Source organism: Anarrhichthys ocellatus, unplaced genomic scaffold (assembly GCF_004355925.1).
Source record: "Anarrhichthys ocellatus isolate YVR2014 unplaced genomic scaffold, GSC_Weel_1.0 scaffold61, whole genome shotgun sequence".
In the NCBI taxonomy this organism is placed as follows: Eukaryota; Metazoa; Chordata; class Actinopteri; order Perciformes; family Anarhichadidae; genus Anarrhichthys; species Anarrhichthys ocellatus.
Genome location: NW_022280091.1, coordinates 679,670 through 701,025, shown reverse-complemented (window position 1 = coordinate 701,025; position 21,356 = coordinate 679,670). Strand labels below are relative to the sequence as shown.

General features: G+C 42.2%; 1 protein-coding gene across 5 annotated transcripts in view; it reads left to right on the top strand.

Annotated features, from left to right (window-relative positions):
* The first annotated feature begins 6,955 nt into the window (after positions 1-6,955).
* Positions 6,956-21,356, top strand: part of LOC116396894 (microtubule-associated serine/threonine-protein kinase 1-like) — a 59,673-nt gene continuing 45,272 nt past the window's right edge. For 2 of the 5 annotated variants that reach the window (XM_031871846.1, XM_031871843.1), the window contains exons 1-2: positions 6,956-7,554; positions 16,502-16,533. In XM_031871846.1, coding sequence (XP_031727706.1) covers positions 7,516-7,554; positions 16,502-16,533 — 71 coding nt within the window. In that variant the 5' untranslated portion in view covers positions 6,956-7,515. Of the gene's footprint in view, positions 7,555-16,501; positions 20,997-21,356 lie in introns of all 5 variants that reach the window. The other 3 variants (XM_031871845.1, XM_031871848.1, XM_031871847.1) reach the window with 3 other exon arrangements.

The window sequence follows — 21,356 nt, the reverse complement described above, 5'->3', positions numbered from 1 at the left end:
CCCCCCCCCCCCCCCTTCAACCCCGGAAATGATAAAGTAATTCTTCTTCAAATGTCAACCTGCTGGTGGATTAGTTTTGATTATCCCTCATGCCAGAAAGAAACAAAGCGTCACCAGTGAAGGGAGCTCAACACAGTGATCCACCTAGTTAACATCCAGTAGCCTACACACGTGAATACAAGTAGAAAGAATAAAATACATTAAAATTAGCCAAACTTAACAGTTCAAACAGGAAGGTAATCCAGGCCCTTTAGAACAAGTAACCGAGAGGAAGGCAATCGTAAAAAGCCTTTATTTTAGTGGCTAAATCATTTTTAAAAAGCCAACATCTTCCGACCACTGTCGCCCTCCTTCAGGGCATTTAGCAAACAAACAAAATGGGTGTGGCTGCACCTACTGCATAGTAGTATAGTAGCAGCAACCAATGGGAGGCAATCACATGGCCTGGATAATATAACATGTCAGGTGAAACAAATGGAAAATAATCAAAACACAAAATAAATGATATATTGTAAATAGGTAGCCGACCCATAAATAGATTTTTAACATGGAAGCCATAGAGAGAAAGAAAACATTATTCTGTCTCTCCCTTGACCAAATGTTTAATGTGCCCTCTGTTTGCAACCTAACAGTTACCTTAAACGTTCCATTAGCAACCCATTAGGCTCATATATGGCTAATTGGATGGCTAGCGTGGTTAGCATTAGACTCATCACAAGTCTACAATCACAAAACAGCCACAATAAAAGAAAAAACAGCACCAACAGATCATGCTCCAAAAAGGGAATTTGGAGAGAAGATGCCAGCTGATATTTGCGTGGTCACAGATCAGACAACAAGGAGACGTGACTGACAGTTAAACTGATAGCTGTAGAAATGTGCCAGTAGGCGTTGATATAGAAACAGATTGTTCAACCCAAACCAATGGCTGGTGGTGTAACAGACTTGACAGTATAGCCCTGTACGTTATGCTCTCAAGTTTCACAAAGATCAAAACCTTCTGGTCGGTTCGCACTGGAGAAACCTCACGATGAGTCATCTGACAAACTTCACATGGAAACCTTTGTGATTGAAAGCTTTTTGATGTATAATATATATACACTATATAATACATGCCAGCGGGAAATGGCTTTCTATCTTCACGAGGACCGAAAGCCACTGAACCAATCAAGCTGCCCATATATTATCTCCTCCTCTTGATCTCTTTCCCCTCTTCCCTCCGTCTTTGTTCGGGTTATGTATGATGAGGCACCCCGGAGACCGTCGATCCTATGGTGTTTCATTTAAAGGAGCTCCTCTTTCCCAGACTAGGCTTTTATCACAGCTGTAGTCTGTGACCCGCTTTTACACAGACGGCGCCAGGAACGAGGAGAAGGTGACAGCAGAGAGAGGAGGTGTTTTGAGGAGACGGATTTTGCAGGATAAGGAGAGTGAATGGATGAATGAGGATGACAATGGTAGGAGATGATGAGGATTAATAAGGGCAGAGTTTAGGGAAGAAAGATCATGAGCTGTGTGCAAATTATCCAACAGTTGAACATAAGGAAATTGTTGCCTCATACACGGTTGTCTAAATATCAACTGCAGAAAAAGAATAGTTTTGTAGTGGTTATTGTACGATAAAGACCTTTTCACAGCAGACATTTTGACTTCTCACAGCAAGGACAGTTGTGATTTCCGGGTCTTGGTATTATGCATGCACTCAGTGGCACTCAGTCATCATTAATATTAATTCCAGCCGTGCTTCACCTACTTCGGCAAGTCAAAGGGTTCATGGAGTGTGAACCAGGGCTACTCAGATAGTGTACTGAATGTAACGCCGTTGTGCGAGATCACTGAAATACAGTAAGTACACAGGAATGTACACAACATCAAGTGGGTAGTTAAAACCTACGGATGGTAAACAATGTGAAATAGATGAAGCAAAGAGCTTTAAAAAAAGGCCACATCGCCTCCGCTCAGTTTGAAGGAGCTTCTATTAAAGCTGAAACCAGGAAGCCGCTACGCATTGACTATCTTCATATAATCATTTTGTGAGGATTTATGGTTATGCGAGGCTGAATTACATAGACTCATTATTGGGGTTGATTTTAAAAGGCACTGTGGGCGCAGAGTCGTAATAAACGAGGCACATCTGAATTAGCAGACGCAGCCTCAAGGGCCTTCGGAAGTGATTTATATTGCAATGCGTCCACGTTGTTTCCTCCCCGCCCCTGTATTTGGCTGCAATAGATATAATATACCAACACATCAACACACTATTATGATGTAGAGATTAAATAGTTGGTCGCTTAATCGATTAGTCCACTGGTTCTGAAGCTGGTGGGGCTCAAAGGAATGATGGAGAACTCTCTGCTGCTTCTAAAGCTTTTTGTTATGCTAGCAAAGCTAATTTGCTAACCTTTACCCAATATAGTTAGGCATGACTTTTTGACAAAATCATTGGATCAATCAGTCGTCAGAAAATGTGAAAGTGAATCTGCAACTATATTGATAGGCAGTCCAATCCAAATTCATTTTTTAGTTACATCTAAAGAACAGTTGACCAAAGTGCAGTATAATGAAAGTAAAGAAAAAAGCCATACAGAGACAAAAGTAAAAAAACACAAGATATGCTTAAAAGATGATAATATAGTTTAATTCATATTAAATGGCAAAAGAAATCACCTCAAATGTGAATATTTTCTGGTTTTCTTAGCCCGGCTATTAGACTGGATCATATCGGGGGTTTTCGGGGGTTTTATGTTATTTTATAAACTCTCTGTATGTCCTAAAAGCACCTCTGGCTGATGTGATTTATAGGGGGAAAACTTTCACTTAAAAGTACCGCCTAGATGAATGCCGACTCCTTTTACACGCACACACACACACACACACACACACACACACACACACCAACACACAGACAGACACAGTGAGAGCAGATGTGAATGCAGGAGGGGGGGGGGGGGCACTTTCAGTCTATGAAGAGATGTGAGCTGACGTGGCTCTTGTGAGACGGGCTCACCAGGACGGGAAATGGGATCGTGCAAGCGTCAGGCACGTCCCAAAATCCCAGCCCTGCCAAGCTTCTTGGCTGCAGAGAGCTGACCCCATGTGACCTCCCTCAGGGCATCCTTTGAAAAAAGGGTGACATCATCTTTGAGAGCTTCTTTTTTTTTTTTTTTTTTTTTTTGCACAGAGTAGTAAGAAAAAGTCTTTGTCTGTTAAATCTGTTCCTCGCAAGATTTCTACACTGCTGCCTCTTCCTCCCCCCCCCCACCCTCAAATCTCACAGCACCTAATGAACAAGAAAGATGTAAAATTCATGGGGGTTCATTAATTATTTAATATTAATAAGAAAAGCAGCATAGGCTAAATGTGCTGCAGAAGTCAGACAAGCTGGTAACTGGGTCACTCCCCAGAAACCTCATTTTCCACCTGCTGACGCCAACGTACATTCAGGCCGGGTCTCACTTTATTTGAATGTTTGAGTATTAAATGAGCTTTAAAAACACCAATGCCGACAGGATTGAATTTACATTTTATATGTATACATTTTACCTTTGTCTCTTGCTGACCTTAACTAAATTACCTAGTACATTTCCAGATGAAAATCTGATTACTGCAAGGATTAAACTGCAAAGGGATTCACTTGTAAATCTGCAGGCCTCTTTTTACCTCGAGACAGCATAGGGGCGAAATCTGATTGAACAAGCTGTGCTGGAAGCAGCGCTGAAAGCAGGGCAACAGAGGAAGACAGTAGCTATGCAATGAGATAATAAAGCTAAAGTGAAAAATACTTAGAATACATGTAGTGTAGTTATGAAGAATTATTAAATTATAAAATAGCTATAACTTTGTGATTCTGTCTCAGCCAGCAGAGAAGGCTTTGCTGGCCCTGACGGCCCACCACTGATTATTGACAATACATCAGAGGGGACAGGACGGTTCAGTTTGAATGAATATCAGACCGGCAGGAAAACATGCAGTTTCACTTAATGTGTCAACAGCGCACAGGATCTCTCTCTTTGAAATCTCCATGGTGCAGGATTTGTTTCCATGCCAGCGTTCATTCATTAACAGTTGGATCAGGGATGCAAGTAACTGAAGGGTGAGGAGCTGTGAAACGTTATGTAGCAGTGAATCCCGTGTGTGACAGGTGCGCACGTTGAATAATGCATAACGCTTGGAGCCATTTTTCATTGGAGCAGCAACGGAAGTGTGATGGCAGGCTGCGTTGACTGTTAACTCAGACACACGTACGGCGAAACGGGCCGACGAGACGGCACAAAACACATCGAGACAAAACGATTCGGCTTTCAAGTAACAAATGAACTCTCTATGCAAACGTTCTGCGGAGGTGCTGGGTCATGTTGGGTTGGGCGACAGGTTAGCTGGAGGGTGCTGCGTGTGAATCTCAACCTACTGTTTGATGATGCATTTTGTCTGTTTCAAGTAGAAGTGGGCCATGTGGATAAAATGTTCTGTGTTTCATATCATGATATTGATATACTGTATGTATGTTTGGGCAGCATTATTATTTGATTATTGGGTTTAATTATTTATTCAGTAGTTAAAATACTCTAAAGTCATTTTTTAAGTCATCGCTGGAGCAAAAAATGCCGACCTTTCCCTGATCCAACTTCCCAAATTTGTGAGAATGTGCTGCTTTTCTCTGTTTCATGTCATATCTTTGGGTTGATCAGACAAAACATGCGATTTGAAGACATCATCTTTTTTGGATATTGTGATGTGGCATTTTTCACTATTTTTAAACATTTTACTAAACAACAAACAATGAATCACAAAATTAGTCGTTTGATTAATCAATAATGAAAATACTAGTTGCAGCTCCAATGTTGATATCATTCATTTTGTATAATTATTTTTTAATCATATGTAAGTAGGGTTCATTCTCATGATTGTGATATGTCAGGAAGGCCTTGAGGGAATTTCTTAAAATTTGGCACAAACTTGGAATTATGGATGACCTGATTAGAATTTGGTGGTCAAAGGTCACTGTGAAAATAACTCTAAAGAATAAATCAGCTAATTATGATGATAATGATGAAGTGATGACATTTCGTATCCAAAAGTTCAAAGGTTAACTTCACTGTGACATAACATTCTGGCCATTATTCAATGCCATAGCTCAGGAACAGAAGGGGGAGATTGTGATTGTGATCTTGGGTGCCCACCTTGAAAACTGTGGTGATTGTGTAGATCGTATGCCGGGTTGGAGATGTGTGTGTGTGGAGCATTTACCTTTTAGATTTCGAACCGTAGCTTCGTTGCAGCAACATCTGTATTTGAAGCTTTGTCTGCTGTCATGGTGACAGCTTTGTGTTCAATCAGAATCTGCTTTATTCGCCAAACATGTGAACACACACAAGGAATTTGACAAGAACAACAGAGCCCAAGACAGTTTTATCCAAGACACCCTTAGACCCTCGACTCGGATGAGGAACAACTCCCAGGCTCTGATTTTGTCCTTTTCTCTGCAACGAGCTGCTGTTCTGCCACAGCTCGTCGTCAGAGGGGGTGAGAAGGAAGACTTATCCAACATGGCTTTGATTCTGTCCCTCGACACTGCCTCCACAATGTCCAGCTCCAACCTGACCTGCTGACCTCCATCTGTCAAAAAGAGAAGTGAATGAAGACAGCTTGAGTCTCACTGGAGATTATTCACTGCATCATGATATCGTAAATGGCAAATGTACTTGTATAGCGCTTTTCTTGTCATTTCTTTCCATTATTCACCCATTCACACAATGGCAGGGGCGACCACACGAGGTGCCCATCAGGACTAACATTCATACAACATTCACACACTGTCGGCAAAGCTACGGGAGCAACGGGAGCAACTTGGGGTTAAGTGTCTTGCCCAAGGACACATCGACATGGACTAGTGGATCCTCTGATTGAAGGACGCTCCTGTTCTACCAATGAGCCACAGTCGCCCCATAATAGTGATAACTTCCATTTCCCCCCCCCCCCCCCCACAAAGGTACCTTTTATTAAGTCTCCACTACATATGTTTTATGAGTCTGGACGGACATGGATGTAAACTGCTACTTGAGTGGCTGATAATCATCATATTGAAAAAGTGTAGTAACATTTATTTTTTTAAATGATGATCAATCGATCAATCGTTAAGCTCTACGTCATATACCGCCCAGCACTAGCTTAAAAAAATGTTTTTTCTTATTATTAAAAATTATTTTCATAACTTGCCTGAGAAATATGTTAAATAGTTTTGCAGTTTTTTTTTTCTTTTGGGGACTGATGCAACTGGAATGTGTGTACAGATGATTGACCTCTTTGGGAGAAAATATCTGAAAGACCACGTCCGTGGCTTGCGTGCAAGCCTCCTTGGTCGCTGAAGGGTTAAACGTGGTTTGGTAGTAGGAAGTGGGTGGTGAAAGAGCTGAGGATGGAGCGAAGCCTGTGCGGCGACCACAGAGCGTTTTCCTCGAGAAAATCAATGTTTCACCGGAGGAGAACAGAGTGAGCGCATCGGGTATTTGCGAGAAGCCACGGGGGACAAAAAAACGGACCAAATCCCTCCATCGGAGGACGAAAAACGTGAAGCGGTCGGTTTGCCGATGTGCGTGTTTTCACCAGAGGGACGTATAGAGTCGCCACACATCCTCATCGATCTCGCTTTTTTGTTGTTGTTGTTGAATGCTCAGAAGCTCTGACGGCGCGCGGATGTGCCGTATTATCGAGATTCATAGTCGTGCAATAATGTGCAATGTGCATGCAATGAACTCCGTGTCCATGCATGCACCGGTGTCGTCTCAGCAGCACAGGATGGGGTTTGAATGTGGTTTGGCTGCCCGGGGACTCCTCTACTAACATGCAGCGGATTTCTGCAGTTTTAAGAGGTTTTTTGGTTGCTGTTGTTTTTGAACTGTGATTCGCAGTACATGTGTTGGGGGGGGGGGGGGGGGGGGGGGGGGGGGGTGGGGGGGGGGGGGTAAGGGTGGTTGTGATGTGTGCAAACTTGTTTGCCTCATCTGTGGTGTGATAAGCTTCGGGTTGACAGTCTGGGCTGTTTTCTTCTCTGTCTCTCAGCTGGACTTCACTTCATGCAGTGCACGCGGATCCCACCGTGCAGCCGCGTGCTTATTCAGCAAGTTCCCACCACTGAGTTTGTCAGAGCAAGGGAATGAGGGCCGGGGGTTAAGCAGATGTGCCACTTTTGTTTCATATACATACGTTGATAGTGATATTTGATATGTTGTGTTTGTAAGAGAGAATATTTCTCGTTCGCTGTTGTTTTGCTGCACTGAACATAACGGCGCAATTTAATCCTTATAGAATTAGCGTGTTTACCTGCGTCTCGCCGGTGAAATGACGTTGAGGGCAGCCGACAATCTGCCGAGCGTCGCGGTTTAATAGTAAACAGGCTCTCGCTGAAAGCCACGCGAGAGTGGAGGGGATTGGGGCTTCTTTTCACACACTCCGTCACCTGGAAACCACAGGAGCCCACGAGAACCCTCCGCACAGGTGTGAATCCGGACACGCGCGATGGATGATTCAGGGATCATCCGTAGACGGAGGCTGCAGGTGAAACGTTTTTTTAAATTGTTTATACCACCAGCAGAAATGAAATGTATGGATGCTGTAGAACATGTTTTAATTATTAATACTGGGAATTAGCCTTTTTAAGGAAGGCCAGTGTGATGTATGGTGGTTGTTTGTTCATACTTTAAATTCATTTGTGTATTAATTTAATCACATTTTAATCTATGGATGCTTCCAAAGAGATCCCCAACCATATATAGGCCCTTGAATGACTTCATAAAAATAGTATGAAAAGGCATACAGCCGTAAAAACCACAACATGGAAGGTGTGGAGTCAGTTGATCTAGTACACAGCATAAAACAGCACCATTTCAGGCAGGAGTGGGCGACATGGAAACCCCTCTGTCACAGTATTTATTATACATGATATAGTCACATTTCTGGAAAATCAATTGAGAAAACTGTTCATGGATTCAAAAGAGTCGACTATTTTGGTAAAAAACAAAAAATATCGGATAAATGTGATACATCATCACAGTGAAACAATCTGACTCACTGATTTGCAACTTTGTCCACAATGGCCGAATACCCAGAGATATTAAAGGGCTAGCGATATATAAACAGTATGGCAAAATCTTTGACCGGAGACAAACTTCCTTAACATATTGTCCCAATAAAGTTTTGGAATACAGTAACACCGATAAGTGTTTTACATTCACAACATGTCGTCTATTAACCAGTCTGAGTATGTGGAGTAGATTGTTCCGTTATATCTGCATGATGTATACTCGTCACTTAGCCCACATCTTGTACGATGTGACAAACACCGGAGGGCTCTGGTAGAAGCTTCCGGCGAGGCTTTCCTCCGAGTGGCGGCCGCTTGCGTGAAATGAATTAAAGCGAGGCAGGCACAGCTTACTATGCAGGGCCCATTGTCTGCCAGTCCGTCTCTGCTTGCTGCTGAATTCATTTACAGTAAAAGCACTCCGCTGCACATAGCGCCAAGATGCTCCGCTCCAGATGATTGCTCATGGTTTATAAAAGATATAGACAAGCGACGTTGGAAGATTTCTTGCAAAAATGTTGTTTGGTTGGCAGAACGTGGCAGTGAAACTGCCAGGCTGGGAGTTCCCACTCCTACAGCTGCTGGGCTCCAGCTGTAAGGCCTGTGGATTAGAGCAGACTCTAATTTAATGATTTTATGATAAACGCATGTCTTTGATTGAGTGTGATAGGACAATTACATTCTAAGGAATACAAGACCATCTGCTATCTCTACCTCCAGCTCTTCTTTTGTTGATCTGTACTATTCAGACTAAAATGTTTGATCATTGTTGTCAGAGTGGGAGAGATACAGTCAGTTTGCAATCATTAACAGCTAAGAAAAACATTTGGGGAACGGTCTAGAACAAGTGACATTTTTGGCATTTTTACTTAAAGAGGTTTGACTTTAAAGGCAGGGTTGGTTATCTTGAGAAACTGGGAAGAGTACGCTGGATTTTGAAAATGATCTCTCTTTTCCAGCTAAAGTAGCTAGCAGCACTAGCTCCAAAGGTCGCCAAATCTAGCAAGAAATTCGCCAAGTCGGCGACTCTGACATCCCTCCAAAGCCACTCCCCCAAAATGACCATCATGAACGTAAACAACAAACATGGCTATTGTCAGAGCATTTGAGTAAGGTGAATGCTGTCAGGATGTAATGAGAATTTCAACCAAAATATCAAAAATGTTTTTGAGTGTGATTACCATCCCTGCCCTTTAGCAACTTAAAATAATCAATAATATTCCAATTATCAAAATTGTTGCCGATTAATGTTGTAAATTGTTCTGTAATGTTTTAAATCGATCGAAGAGTCGCTATTCTATGGCCTGTTAGAAGAAATAAGGGAAGTTGCCCATTGTCCGGCAAACAATCCAAAATTCAGACATTCAATTCAAAATAATGAAAGACTTAAGAAAAGCAACACATTCACATTTGGGAGGCTTGAACCGGAGAGTATTTGCAATTTTTGCTTGTTTTAAACTACACAAATGCAACGCCTATATTGTTTCGGCTGGACTATAAATAAGCTTCTATTGAGTTATTACACATTATTGCTCAAATCAGGCACATGTCACACATGTGACATATGTCGTTTTTGTGTGCTGTGGGCTTTGCTATCTTAAAATAAAGTTGTCCTTTTAATTTAAATCTTTTCTCAGAAATAAATTGTAGCTGAAAGTTAAACAATGCATTTGAGAGCAGGGGGACAGCAGATCATTTGATGTGAACGTAAATGTAATGCACACACAGTAAGACACACACACACACACACACACACACACACACAGACACACACTTAGCCCAAGATGGACTTTGTACCCAACTAACATATTTAACAAGGAGCACACAGACACACATTCAAGAAGACGTCTAACTTCTGATTTCAGTCAGAGTGCATGTTAATGTGTGTGAGTGTGTGTCAATCCATTCAGTGGCCCCACTAAGCATCTTGTGTGTGCTTGTTTGTGCATAACATCCATGACTATATGTACGCCTCAAAACGACTCCCACCCCCCATGCTTTCCATTTCCATCGAAGTGGTCGATATCCATATCTCAGGAGGAGGAGGTCTAAATGCCGAGGATGTGGCGCAGTTGTCGGGCCCATTAGCAGGACTAATGGTGGCCTAACAGCCCCGCGTGCCCCTCAGGGAGGAAGACCAACCACCAGCAGCAGGACGGGTTGAAAGGGGAAGCAGCGAAGACCTGAGGCGGGCGGCAGCTGTGGGCTTACAGAACACCCCACTTAAGTGCTCTTACAATATCTGGATCCCTTTATTGCCTGGATCTACTTTCACAGCGGAGAGAGAGGATAGTGTGTGTGTGTGTGTGTGTGTGTGTGTGTGTGTGTGTGTGTGTGTGTATGTGTGTGTGTGTTTCATACGGATTACTTTATGAGTGTGGACACTGAAAATAATTAGGGAAAAAGAAAAGTGGACCTTGAGATCAGTTGGTTTGCTCAATATTGAAACCTATTAGTATCATAAATGAATGCAATCTTGCTGAAACGACTGATGCTGCCGTTCTCCTTGGGAGGACTCGGTCTCTCTCACGGCCACTTGCAGTCTCTAGTATCCTGATTGATCCATCCTGCCGTCACCCTGAAGCCACAACGTCTTCCTCTTCTCTCCGTCTCGCTCTCGACTGTCTCCCTGGCTTCCCACAACGCACTTCTCTGTTATTTATTTACCACTCAGTTCTCCCTCATCTCCTCCTTCATCCACCCATCTTTCTGTACGTTTCTCCCCTCCCTCCTCACTTTCTCTCTCTCATTCTGGCAGATCCCCGCCACACGCCTGGCACACCGTTTTGAGGGCGTGCCATGTGGCGTGGGGGCTGTCATTGTCGTTAAACATGAAATAAATCACATTACAAAATAGTACATTCATTTAGCAGATGTTTCTGTCCAAAGCGACTTACATTTTTCTCCCCAATATGCTTGCAGACCTTATTCTCTTCATGATCCTTTCTGTCTTCTTCCTCGTCATTTTACACTGGTGTCAATTATACTTATTAATTAATACTTGTCATTTAAGTAATTACTCTATTGTTCATATATGTTTATTTGATACTCTCTTGCTTTTTCCTCATTTTGTAGTTGTAATCTTTGATTAATCTCTAGCATAAGAATTTCCTTTGGGATTAATAAAGTTCTGTCCTATTTTATCTTAATGAAGAAGTCAAACATTCGATTATTACACATCCAAAACATTTCAATCATCGCAGAATAATGAACTTTGCTGCCACAGGTCCCCATTTTGTTTGATGACCGGCATAACGAAAATAAACTGAAGTGGTTACGATCTGTGGCAGCAACCAGCACATTGTATTTGGCTGTGACTGTAGGAGCGCGCGTGTCACTGAGATGAGTCACCTTCATCTCGAGTGAAGACGATCCTGACGTCCCGAGCGGTCGTATGTGTGTGTGGAGCGTACTTACACTTAACCCATATGCTCACAAACACACTCGCAAACCAACACGAGTCCTACGACATGTCTCACCCCTCTCTGTTGTAGGAGTACGGAGTGCACCACACACACACACACACACTAGCATAATTTGTCCAATATTTAGTTCCGGGCAGTGTGCCCGTTTCCAATACGCTAAGCACAAGGGATAAGAGTGTGATCACTACAGAAGATCCAGCTCTCCTGTGCCAAGTCCTGTCAGTCACCGCCGTGCCCACCGCTTTGTTCCGCCTCGCCACGTCCTTCTGATGTCAGTATTATTCAGGAAGGCTAGGTTTTGTAGCGAGAGAGCAAAGTGTACATCAAAGCAGCAGATCTGGGCCAGAATAGATTTGGGAACAGCTTCAAATATCTGAGCTACTTCATAACTGGGCTTGAATTATCATGCCAGACGCCTATAAAGCACAAAAGCTTGAGCCCAACTTAGTCCACCAAACAGACAAACATGAATGAAAGTAAGGGGGGTGGGGAGTTTTAAACTAGATCCTGCATATCAAGAAAGTAAAATAGATTAAGAGATGTTCAATGGGACGTTATTTTAGACCTTAGTGTATTGACCAGCCATCTCAAAGCTTTTAAGTAAAACTATTAAAGGGAATAATACACAGTGTGACATTTGCCTCGCAATCTGCTGTCAGTTTTGGCAGCAGAAGAAGAACAGAAGCCTTGTGACTCTGCCCGGAGCAGCAGCAGCATATTAACATTTTCTTTTCTTTGCTTTCCAGTTGGCCTTCGGTTTCTCTTTGGGTTGTATATGGACACCCTCTCTTCACAGTTGAACGTCCCTTTCAAAATAAAATGCAGCGGCCAAATGAGAATTTGAATAATTTGCAGTCACTTGAAGCATGGAGGTTGTATAGAATTGAGTAAATGTGCTAAGAAGCACCAAAACCACTTAATTAATGTCTCTTCTTGCACCCTCATAGTGCAACTTTATCAGATCACAACATTTTCCTACTTTAGATTTTTTTTCACCGATTGATTCTTCAGTAAAACAGCAGAAATTCAAAACTTCCATTACAGTATAAGTGACCTTTTGTGTGTGTGTGTGTGTGTGCGTGTGTTTGTGCATAGCTGGTTGGGGTGTAATCACACCCTTCTGTTTCCACCTATTTTCCCACAGGCGGATATTCATACAGTGTGTAGTCAGGGCTGTGGACTTTTATATGTGTGTGTGTGTGTGTGTGTGTGTGTGTGTGTGAGGACGGCACAATAGGACACGTGATATTTTTGTGTTTTTCACACTTTATTTTTGCCTTTTCATCATAGACAGAACGCATACATGCAGAAAGAAAAAACAAAAACAGAATAAAAATAAAAATAGGAAATGTTTTTCTGATGGTAAACAATCACGTATGATGGTCATCTAGGCCTGTGACCACTAATATATATCTACCATGTGCTTTTCTCACACTTAATATAAAGCATACACTGCCAGCTTTACTTATCTGTCTTCTGCATGTCACGAGGATTTTCTGAAATGTCCAACAAGGGAAATTTCTTCTTCACATAAAATGTATGAATATTAATGACTCAATGAGATATAAATGTAAACGTGATTCAGAGGAAATAGAAATGTTGATCACGAAGTTTGTTTTGGATTATAGCTGCACTCTGAGGTATAAACGTCACCCACATTTACAACGTTGTAATTTACAGACACTCGGCACTAACGATTTATGAATAAAACATTAGTTTGCTTCATGTGCTCACAGGTTTATTGCAAAAATTGTGCTCATTATTGATTAATGGAAGTCCAAAAACTGGCTTTTACATCTATGATTGTCTGGCATGATATTGATAACACACTGTCAAAAAATAACAGGACCGAATCTCCCTTTTCATTAGAAATGAGCAGCTGTGTCACCTCACAATCAGTCTTATAAAAGAATTTAATACCTTTCTAAAGATTTGGTCGCCTTATTTGGATTATATGATTGCCTGCGTAAATCTGTAATCTTTGAGCTGCACTCTTGTTGCATTCTGATCTCTGATCTACTAAGTTACTGAAAACGTCCTTACTGTTGTAACAAGCATCGCCGGGTTCATATTTTCAGATTCACCTGAAGCAAAGTCTGAATTACTGAGAACTTTCTGAGGTTGTCATGGTCACTCGGAATTGAGCATATTGTTCAAAGAAATGCTGGAGTAACCAGTAACATGGCAACAACACGCAGCCATCTGTTGGACAGAGACAGTGAGAGGGAGCAGGTGTTGGGGTTTTATCCATTGGCCAGCCCTATCACTGCACACATACACACACACACGCACACACATACACGCACACACACGTTTAAGACTCCTGCGGGGCTCTCTCTCTGAGTAACCCTGGCCGAGCTCACTTCCTGTTGATGATGTAATTCATTAGCTGTCCCAGAAAGAGCTCACTATGATGGGTGATGTCACTCCCATTGAGAAAAAAAAAAAAAAAGGGATTAGTCTCCTCTGACCTGAGAAGATCGATCCCACTCTCATGTCTTTACATTAAATATGAAGCTACTGACAGCAGCCGGTTAGCTTAGCTTAGCATAAAGACTGAAGGCAGGGGGAAGCAGCTAGCCTTTCTCCGCCCAAAGATTCAAGAATATGTCCCTAAAGCTAATTAACACGTCATATCTTGTTGGTTTATTCGGTCAACAAACAGAAATGTAAAAACAGCAGTTTGTAGCTTCAGGGGACTTAAGTAGTCCTAACTATCTCTTAGCTAACTCCGGCAAGATCTCCAGGCAACCAAGCGGAGAAGCTGCACCGAGGTGCTGAGCGAGCAGAAAAACTTAATTGAGAAATGTATTAAGAAATCGTAAACAGCACATATTAAAAAAACAAGATACAACGTATTGAATAGCATTATTTTTGAACATTTGGAGCCAGCCTAGCTGTCTTTATGCTGAGCTAAGCTAAGCTAATCGGCGCCTGGATTTAGCTCCATACTTAACACACAGACATGAGTGGTATCAATCTTCTCATCTAACTCACGGAAATAAAGCAGATAAAGTGTTTCCAATAAAGCAGATAAGTATATTTCCAATAATGTAGAACTGTTCCTTTAATGTGTGCAGTTATTTTTATTTATTCATGTGATTACTGCACTACTGCTGCTCTCATTGTACACTGCACTTGTTCAATCCCCAGTAGGGATAATTATGATCATGATTCCTTCCTACCTTTGGAAAACTGGTTCTGACTCATTACGATGTGCATTTGCGGCTTTTCTTTTGCTCGTTGGCTCCTCGTAGTCGTATATACTGATGTATATCGGTGCTTCACAGTGCTGGAAAGTAAATGGGTGGTAAGCTTGTTTGGAGATTGTTTGGAGACGAGAGCTCCAGCTGTCAAGTCATGTTTCATCAGCTCGGCTTTGTTTGGGTTTCGTAATGCTTGTGTACTTGTACAAACACAAAGAGATGGACTGAGAGAGAAAGAGACAGAGAGAAATTTAACAGGATGAAATTCCTCTCTGGAAAACCAATTACAGCCTCTTATTTTTCCTCTCACGTTTGTGTTTATTTTTTTCCGTTTGACCCCAGTGTGGTTTGTTCCTTTCATTTCAGCAGCATGGCTCTGTGTCATTAAGCCTTCCCCGAGTGAAAAGACACAGATGATAATATCTTTTGAGTGGAGCCACTGGGCTGTAGAAAATAGCTTGATAAGCAGCGGGTCAGCACGGGCTGACAATAGAAATTGACGGTAACCTGATCTTTTCTCATCCGAGTGTTGAACGGACTCAAATTGGGAATAGATGGGCAACAAGCGCCACACAGATTCCTCCCAGTAGATCCTAATCACGTCAGAGTCCTTGCTGTTGTGTCCCAACGTCGTAAATATAGCAGCAACATGTTTTAAATCAACTTTGGCTCCACTCAACCTGGTGGTTCCTGAAGTCTCCGAGCACTTAGGAGGGATCGGCTTTCAAACTGCGCTCCACTCGCACCAGACATCATCAGAGAAATCACAATACCGACTGTGGACGAATCCCAGCACACCAGTATTTTATTGTGATTTACCAGTTGTACCTCCGGTCATGTTTTTCTGCGTGGGACGCCAGCATTATGTGCTAATGTTGATGCTGAGGTCTAACTTAAAGATGCATGGTTTTTAGTTGGCTCCAAGCAAAGTGGTGACTGTGGAGGTGAGACTGGTGTCTCGATTGTTTTACGATTCAATATAAATGTTCTTTTGCAAACAAATCTGTCAAGGTTTGATGGCCTAGCAGCAATTATTTAGGAAGCAAATGTCAAAATGTTGTAATATAAGACTTTGCAAACGGTTGGTATCAACGTATGTTTGGGAGAAGTTAAACCAGAGTGATCACAAGACTATTGTGTTTACTTTTTCTGACTGTCCTGTAATGTGTGTGACACTCTGAATACTTTCACTTCTTTAATAATCTGTGACGAGGCGGCATAAGTACAAATTGCTACATTTTAAGGGTTCATATAAGCGGAAAAAAAAGATAGGGCACCATTGGGTTAAAACAACTTTGTTGAAAAAAAATAAATAAAATACATAAACTTCTCAAATATCCAACGTGTTGTTGACTTGTGTGACTTGTGTGACTTCTTAAGTACATTTTTTTCTGTAATAGCTTTACAAATCCATTGATGCTGAGTACAAGCTGACGTGTATCAGTCCAAGGTTTGACCGTGAATGAATCTGATTCATACACAGCCTCCTGTCTATATGCTAAAAAACAACAGAGTGCTTTATGGGTAGTTAAAACAACCACAGTGAAATATACGAGGAGATAAAAACTTGAGTCGTTATAACGTTTTTTTCATTAAGTAGCGTATCATTATAATTAGTGTAATTCGATTTTTTTATGATTATGCTAATTCATATTTCCTCGTCACACTAACAGCTTATTATAATCTTTTCCACAGTCCTGTAAACGGTGATTGCATGATGTGTCAAACTCATCAGGCTGATTTATCTTCTCCCCCTCTTCTCTTCTTCTCTCTTGATTTCTGTTTCTCACCAGAAGGATTTACCTCTGCCGCGCAAAAGTAGCAAGTAAGTTAACATTCACGCATGTTTCTTCCTCTGTGTGTGTCTCTGGGTAGATTTACATGTTGTTGAGACATTTGGTGGATCTCATACAATTGTATTCCAAGTCTGGGAATGTCATTAATTCTCTGGAAAACTGAGACAAATTCTACATTTAATGGGATTTAATGAGGTACTTTTGAGGTAATTTTGCATTGTTTTACTGCTGTTCTACATTGTATGGCCCACATGTTTTCTGAGCTGAGAGACAAAACACAAACCAAGAAGGAATGCCTTCTTTCGGTGCTCGGAATCCTTGCAGCTTTGTTAAAGGAAGTCGCGGGGACATGGTGGTATTCTGCTTTCAGCCGGCAGCGTGTTCCAGCTCTGCGGGAGCCCTTTCTGCTCTCTGAGCGCCTCCGTCGACACAATCTGTTGCACCAGTGAGCTGTGATGGATGAAAGTTCAGCAGCAGGAGAGCGGCGCTGTGACCTCAGCGCCCTGCGTGGTCGCAGAGAGGTTGGGAAGGGAGAATGGAGCAGTACATGACGTCGAGTGCAGATAGTGAATGACGGACATCTTATTTGTTGTTTTATTACATTTTTATGATTTATCGAAGGTATCGTAATGCAACAGTCATATGCCCTGTATGTACATTGAAACTGGTGTCAAAGAGATTTCTTCTTTGAGTGATTTCAATGTCAGCGACGTGACTAAATTCAGTTCTCGTGCTGTGAGAAAAATGACTTCCGGAGTTTAGCTGAAGCTGATTTGAAGCTTCAACAGTCTGAGTCAGACAAAAAATTGAAAAAACTCTGTCCATGGTGCTGAAATGAAACTCACCACTCTTTCTTTCACCGGCACACCGTGTTTTACTCAAAAATATGACATGCGGACTGATCTTTTTCACACAGAGGCTGAAGGGACATTTGTTCCTAGCGGGTTTTTTCTGGCAGCGTTTTGTTTGCTTCATATTAATTAATGTTTGCGTCTTGATAAAATCCTCTCTTCTGCCGAGATAGAGGTGATGTTTCTCATCTACTCTTAAAGTTGGATTCGAAAAGCTGTAGCTGGCTGCAGCTAAAAGCACTTCACAAATCAGGCAGAATTTGGAAAAGTGTCTTATGTCATCTCTAAAGGCTGTCTGGAAATGCCTTTGAACATGGAGGGAAGGGGGGGGGTTGCAATTTTCCACAAAATGCTTACACTTTGCCATCATCATTTCGAGTGTTGAAATCCTTGAAATCTCTCTGAAATTGCTGTAGTCCAGAGCCATACTTGCTTTTTTTTTTACTTTTGACTTGGCCGCTCTTGTGTGAGAGCAGAATGTGAATCTGTTTATCATGTAAACTGCTATTGCTGCACTGAGGGAGCAGGAAGTTGTAAATGTGAAGCATGGATTTAATTCCCCGTATTGAGCTGCACTTTTTAAATATTGAATTGTATGCATTTTACCCTGCATAGTCACTGTCTGGCAGCAGTAGCCCGATGATGCTAGCTTATACATGCCTGGTGTATTTAATGTCTTTCTGCATCCACGTGTAATTACAATTTACCGCCTCACTCTGTTCGGCCACATGAATTTGTGTGTGTGTGTGTGTGTGTGTGTGTGTGTGTGTGTGTGTGTGTGTCAGTGATCTGGTGTGCAGCATGCATGTGTGTCCCTGACTGCTGCCACGAAGTGTGTTTTGTCCCTGACCTCTGACCTCCGTGTGGCAGATGTCACGGCGTGACATGAAGGAGACACTGGAGCTTGAGGCTCACGGTCAGCCCCCCCCCCCCCATGGGTTTTTCTCCACACATCTTCCTGTGGGTGGAGCTGGAGTATTAGACTATGGGTGTAATGATGGGGCGTTTATTGCAGAGTGAGAATAAAGTGAGCTGAAGGACAAACAGGCTACCAGATATCTGAAAACACTGAGAGGTTAAATATGCTTCAGAAGAGACAAAAAACAACTCCCACATTACACTCAAAAACAAACACACCACGTCTTCCATATGATATCATGCTGCCCATCCCTGTCTGTGACCCCCCCACTGTGTTTCAGTGATATCATCACCCTCTTCCTCCCCCCTCCCCCGTCTCTCCTCGCACATGTATATTTTATCCAGCCAGACTCCCACATTAGAGACGGCATCCATTATTGAATTACTCCCCTCAGCACTACTGTGCAACTGTCACCCCACGTCAGCTTTAACATTTGGTGGATTTGTTTCAAAGGGAGGGACACACACACACACACACACACACACACACACACACACACACACACAGAAATGACATCTCTCTTGGCTGGGCATTGCAGAGCAGCTTCTGTTATATCTAGGGCAAATAGATGATGCCAGAGCTCATCCAATATGGCATTTTACAAAGAAAAAAATAGAACTGCGTCTCTAAGTGCATTTTAAAAGGATGCTGACGTCATTCTATATCCGTTCCTACTGAAGATGTAAATCTTTAAAAAAGCATTGCAGAAATATAGTTTAATCCTGAAAAGTCTCAGTAATTTCCTAAAGCAGCTTGGCACTGTAGCTTTAAGCAAACATCACTTGAACAGGAGTAAATAGTGCATGCTTTGGGATCTATTTTCAGCTGCGGATTAATACACATTTCCACCGCTAGTGAATATTTACAGCAAAAAAAACGGTATTTGTGGGATTGACTTAAAATTAAGTCCAGTTCTGGTGTTCAAGGAAGATGTCACCCAGTGTAACCGTGTGGTTTATGAATGTGTTTTCAAAGGGGCGGACCCATTATTTATTCATTAAAAAAAAAAAAAAATTTTTTAAATCATTATGTAGCTACCCAGCGGTGTTCCTTATGAATTCAAATCCAAACGCACGTTCTAGTGTTAAAATGCTAGTATTATGAGTAAGATTTGCTCAAAACTAAAATGCCCAGCTCTTTAGGGAAACTATTTAGCCTTTTTACTGAAGGAAAAAATGGAAGATATACATCTTCAGTAGGAGTAGAGGGCCTTTAAACACAGAGGGCTGCAAAATTTGTGCATGAAAACTTTTCATACCTGCAGTGATGGGAATGTGCACCAGAGTCGACACTTTTTCAGTAAAAGGTTCAAATAGATGGATGCAAGCTGAGGACATACTGGGATCCTATTGACCCAGAGCAGCGTCTGGCTGAGCTAAAGTGTTGTGTAGCCTAAGCTACTGAAAGCTATTTGTTTGAGTTTCCTTTTAAGGAAGTGCTCTGAGTAAATTTGAGTTATCTCTGGCATACAGTTACACAGTGTATATGTTTAGGGGTTTTATTGTGAAAGGTGAGAAGGGGAAAGAGCGCATCTGGTTGAAAAGAGTAATAAAGTTTGCTGTCTTGGTTTAGACTACGGGGCCGTTGTTGTACACTATAGTGTACGTTTTGAATATGTCAGTTTCACACAACGTGATTGGTTGATGCCTTTATTTGCCATGTGAAAGCTCAGAAAAATCAACCTCAAAAAATTATTTTTTACCACATAGTATTCGCGTTCTACGTATTCATGACAAAAACAATAGTTAAAAATATAACAATGATGTATTAATTAATTACACAAAAAAAACACCCTCTGTGTGTAAAGCATGGGGAAGTCAGAAAGCAATGAGGGACTAATACATTGTTGGTTTTGGTCTTTTCATGAGATTTATTGACAAAAACATCGATTTTTGCCAGCCTTATCCTTTAATAGCTTTTGGGCACAGAGGAATAAAATCTATCAGTCTTTGTTAGTTGGATGAATCCATTGTTGGCTCTGGTCTTTTCGGTGGATTTGTTATGTAATAAGATAAATATAGAATAACATCATCATTATCCCTTAATGGTATTATTTTTTTTACGATGTCAGTACCAGCAGTAACATACACACAAAAAAACACTCACATGTGAAAACCATCGACCGTCTTCCTGTCTTGTCATTCACATTAGTCGTCAGATCGTCTCTCCACCTCTGATTGGCTTTCACTCGCTCGTTCTTGCATTCTCACTGTCTCTCTCACTCTCTCTCTCTCATTCATACTGTGCATATACCTGTAGGGTTTACTGACCCCCCTCCCCTTTCCATCTCTCTCTCTCTCTCACTGCCACCCTCCCCCCTCGCTCTGTCGCTCCACACTTCCTGACTTGGCACGATACCCTTGAGAGCAGCCCCACAATCCTCTCTCCGTCTGAGAGGGATGCTCACCAGCCGGTCCCCTCTCTCCACCTCTTCCCTCCTCTCTCTCACTCTCTCTCTCTCTCTCTCTCTCTCTCTCTCTCTCCCTCATACACTCTTGCACGCAAACTCGTCTCGGCGAGACAGCGGTGAGTGTGTGTGTGTTCAACTGGCCAGAGGAGGCTGACATGCCGGTGTGGAGCGTAATCGCTGCCTCTTAACTGCCTCTGTGTGGGTGTGTGTGTGTGTGTGTGTGTGTGTGTGAGTGAGTGAGGCTCAGCTGCTCTCATGATCATCTGCCAACACAGCCTCTGCTGCTAGCAACATGTTTCGACGCACAAAAAGGTAAACGACAACCATCTGTCTCCGTGCAGTCTTTGTGAGCGGTGTGGTGCCCCGCTGTTGTCGGTGTGTGTCGATTTAGTCGGAGGAGGCTGCTGTGTTTTTCTGCGATGTTTCCGTTGTCCCTGCCAGCTCTCGTGCTGTCTCGCAGTTGTCTCCCTGTCTCCATTTAGCTCCAGCAATATGGTGTGTGTGCGTTTGATGTCTTCATATGCATAAGTGTTAATGCAATTCTGTTTTTTGTTGCTACGGTCTGCTTTTACGGTTTGCATCTGAGCTTCTGAAGTACATAGAGGTTTGATAATATGTTTGCAGATGTGTGTGTGTGTGTGTGTGTGTGTGTGTGTGTGTGTGTGTGTGTGT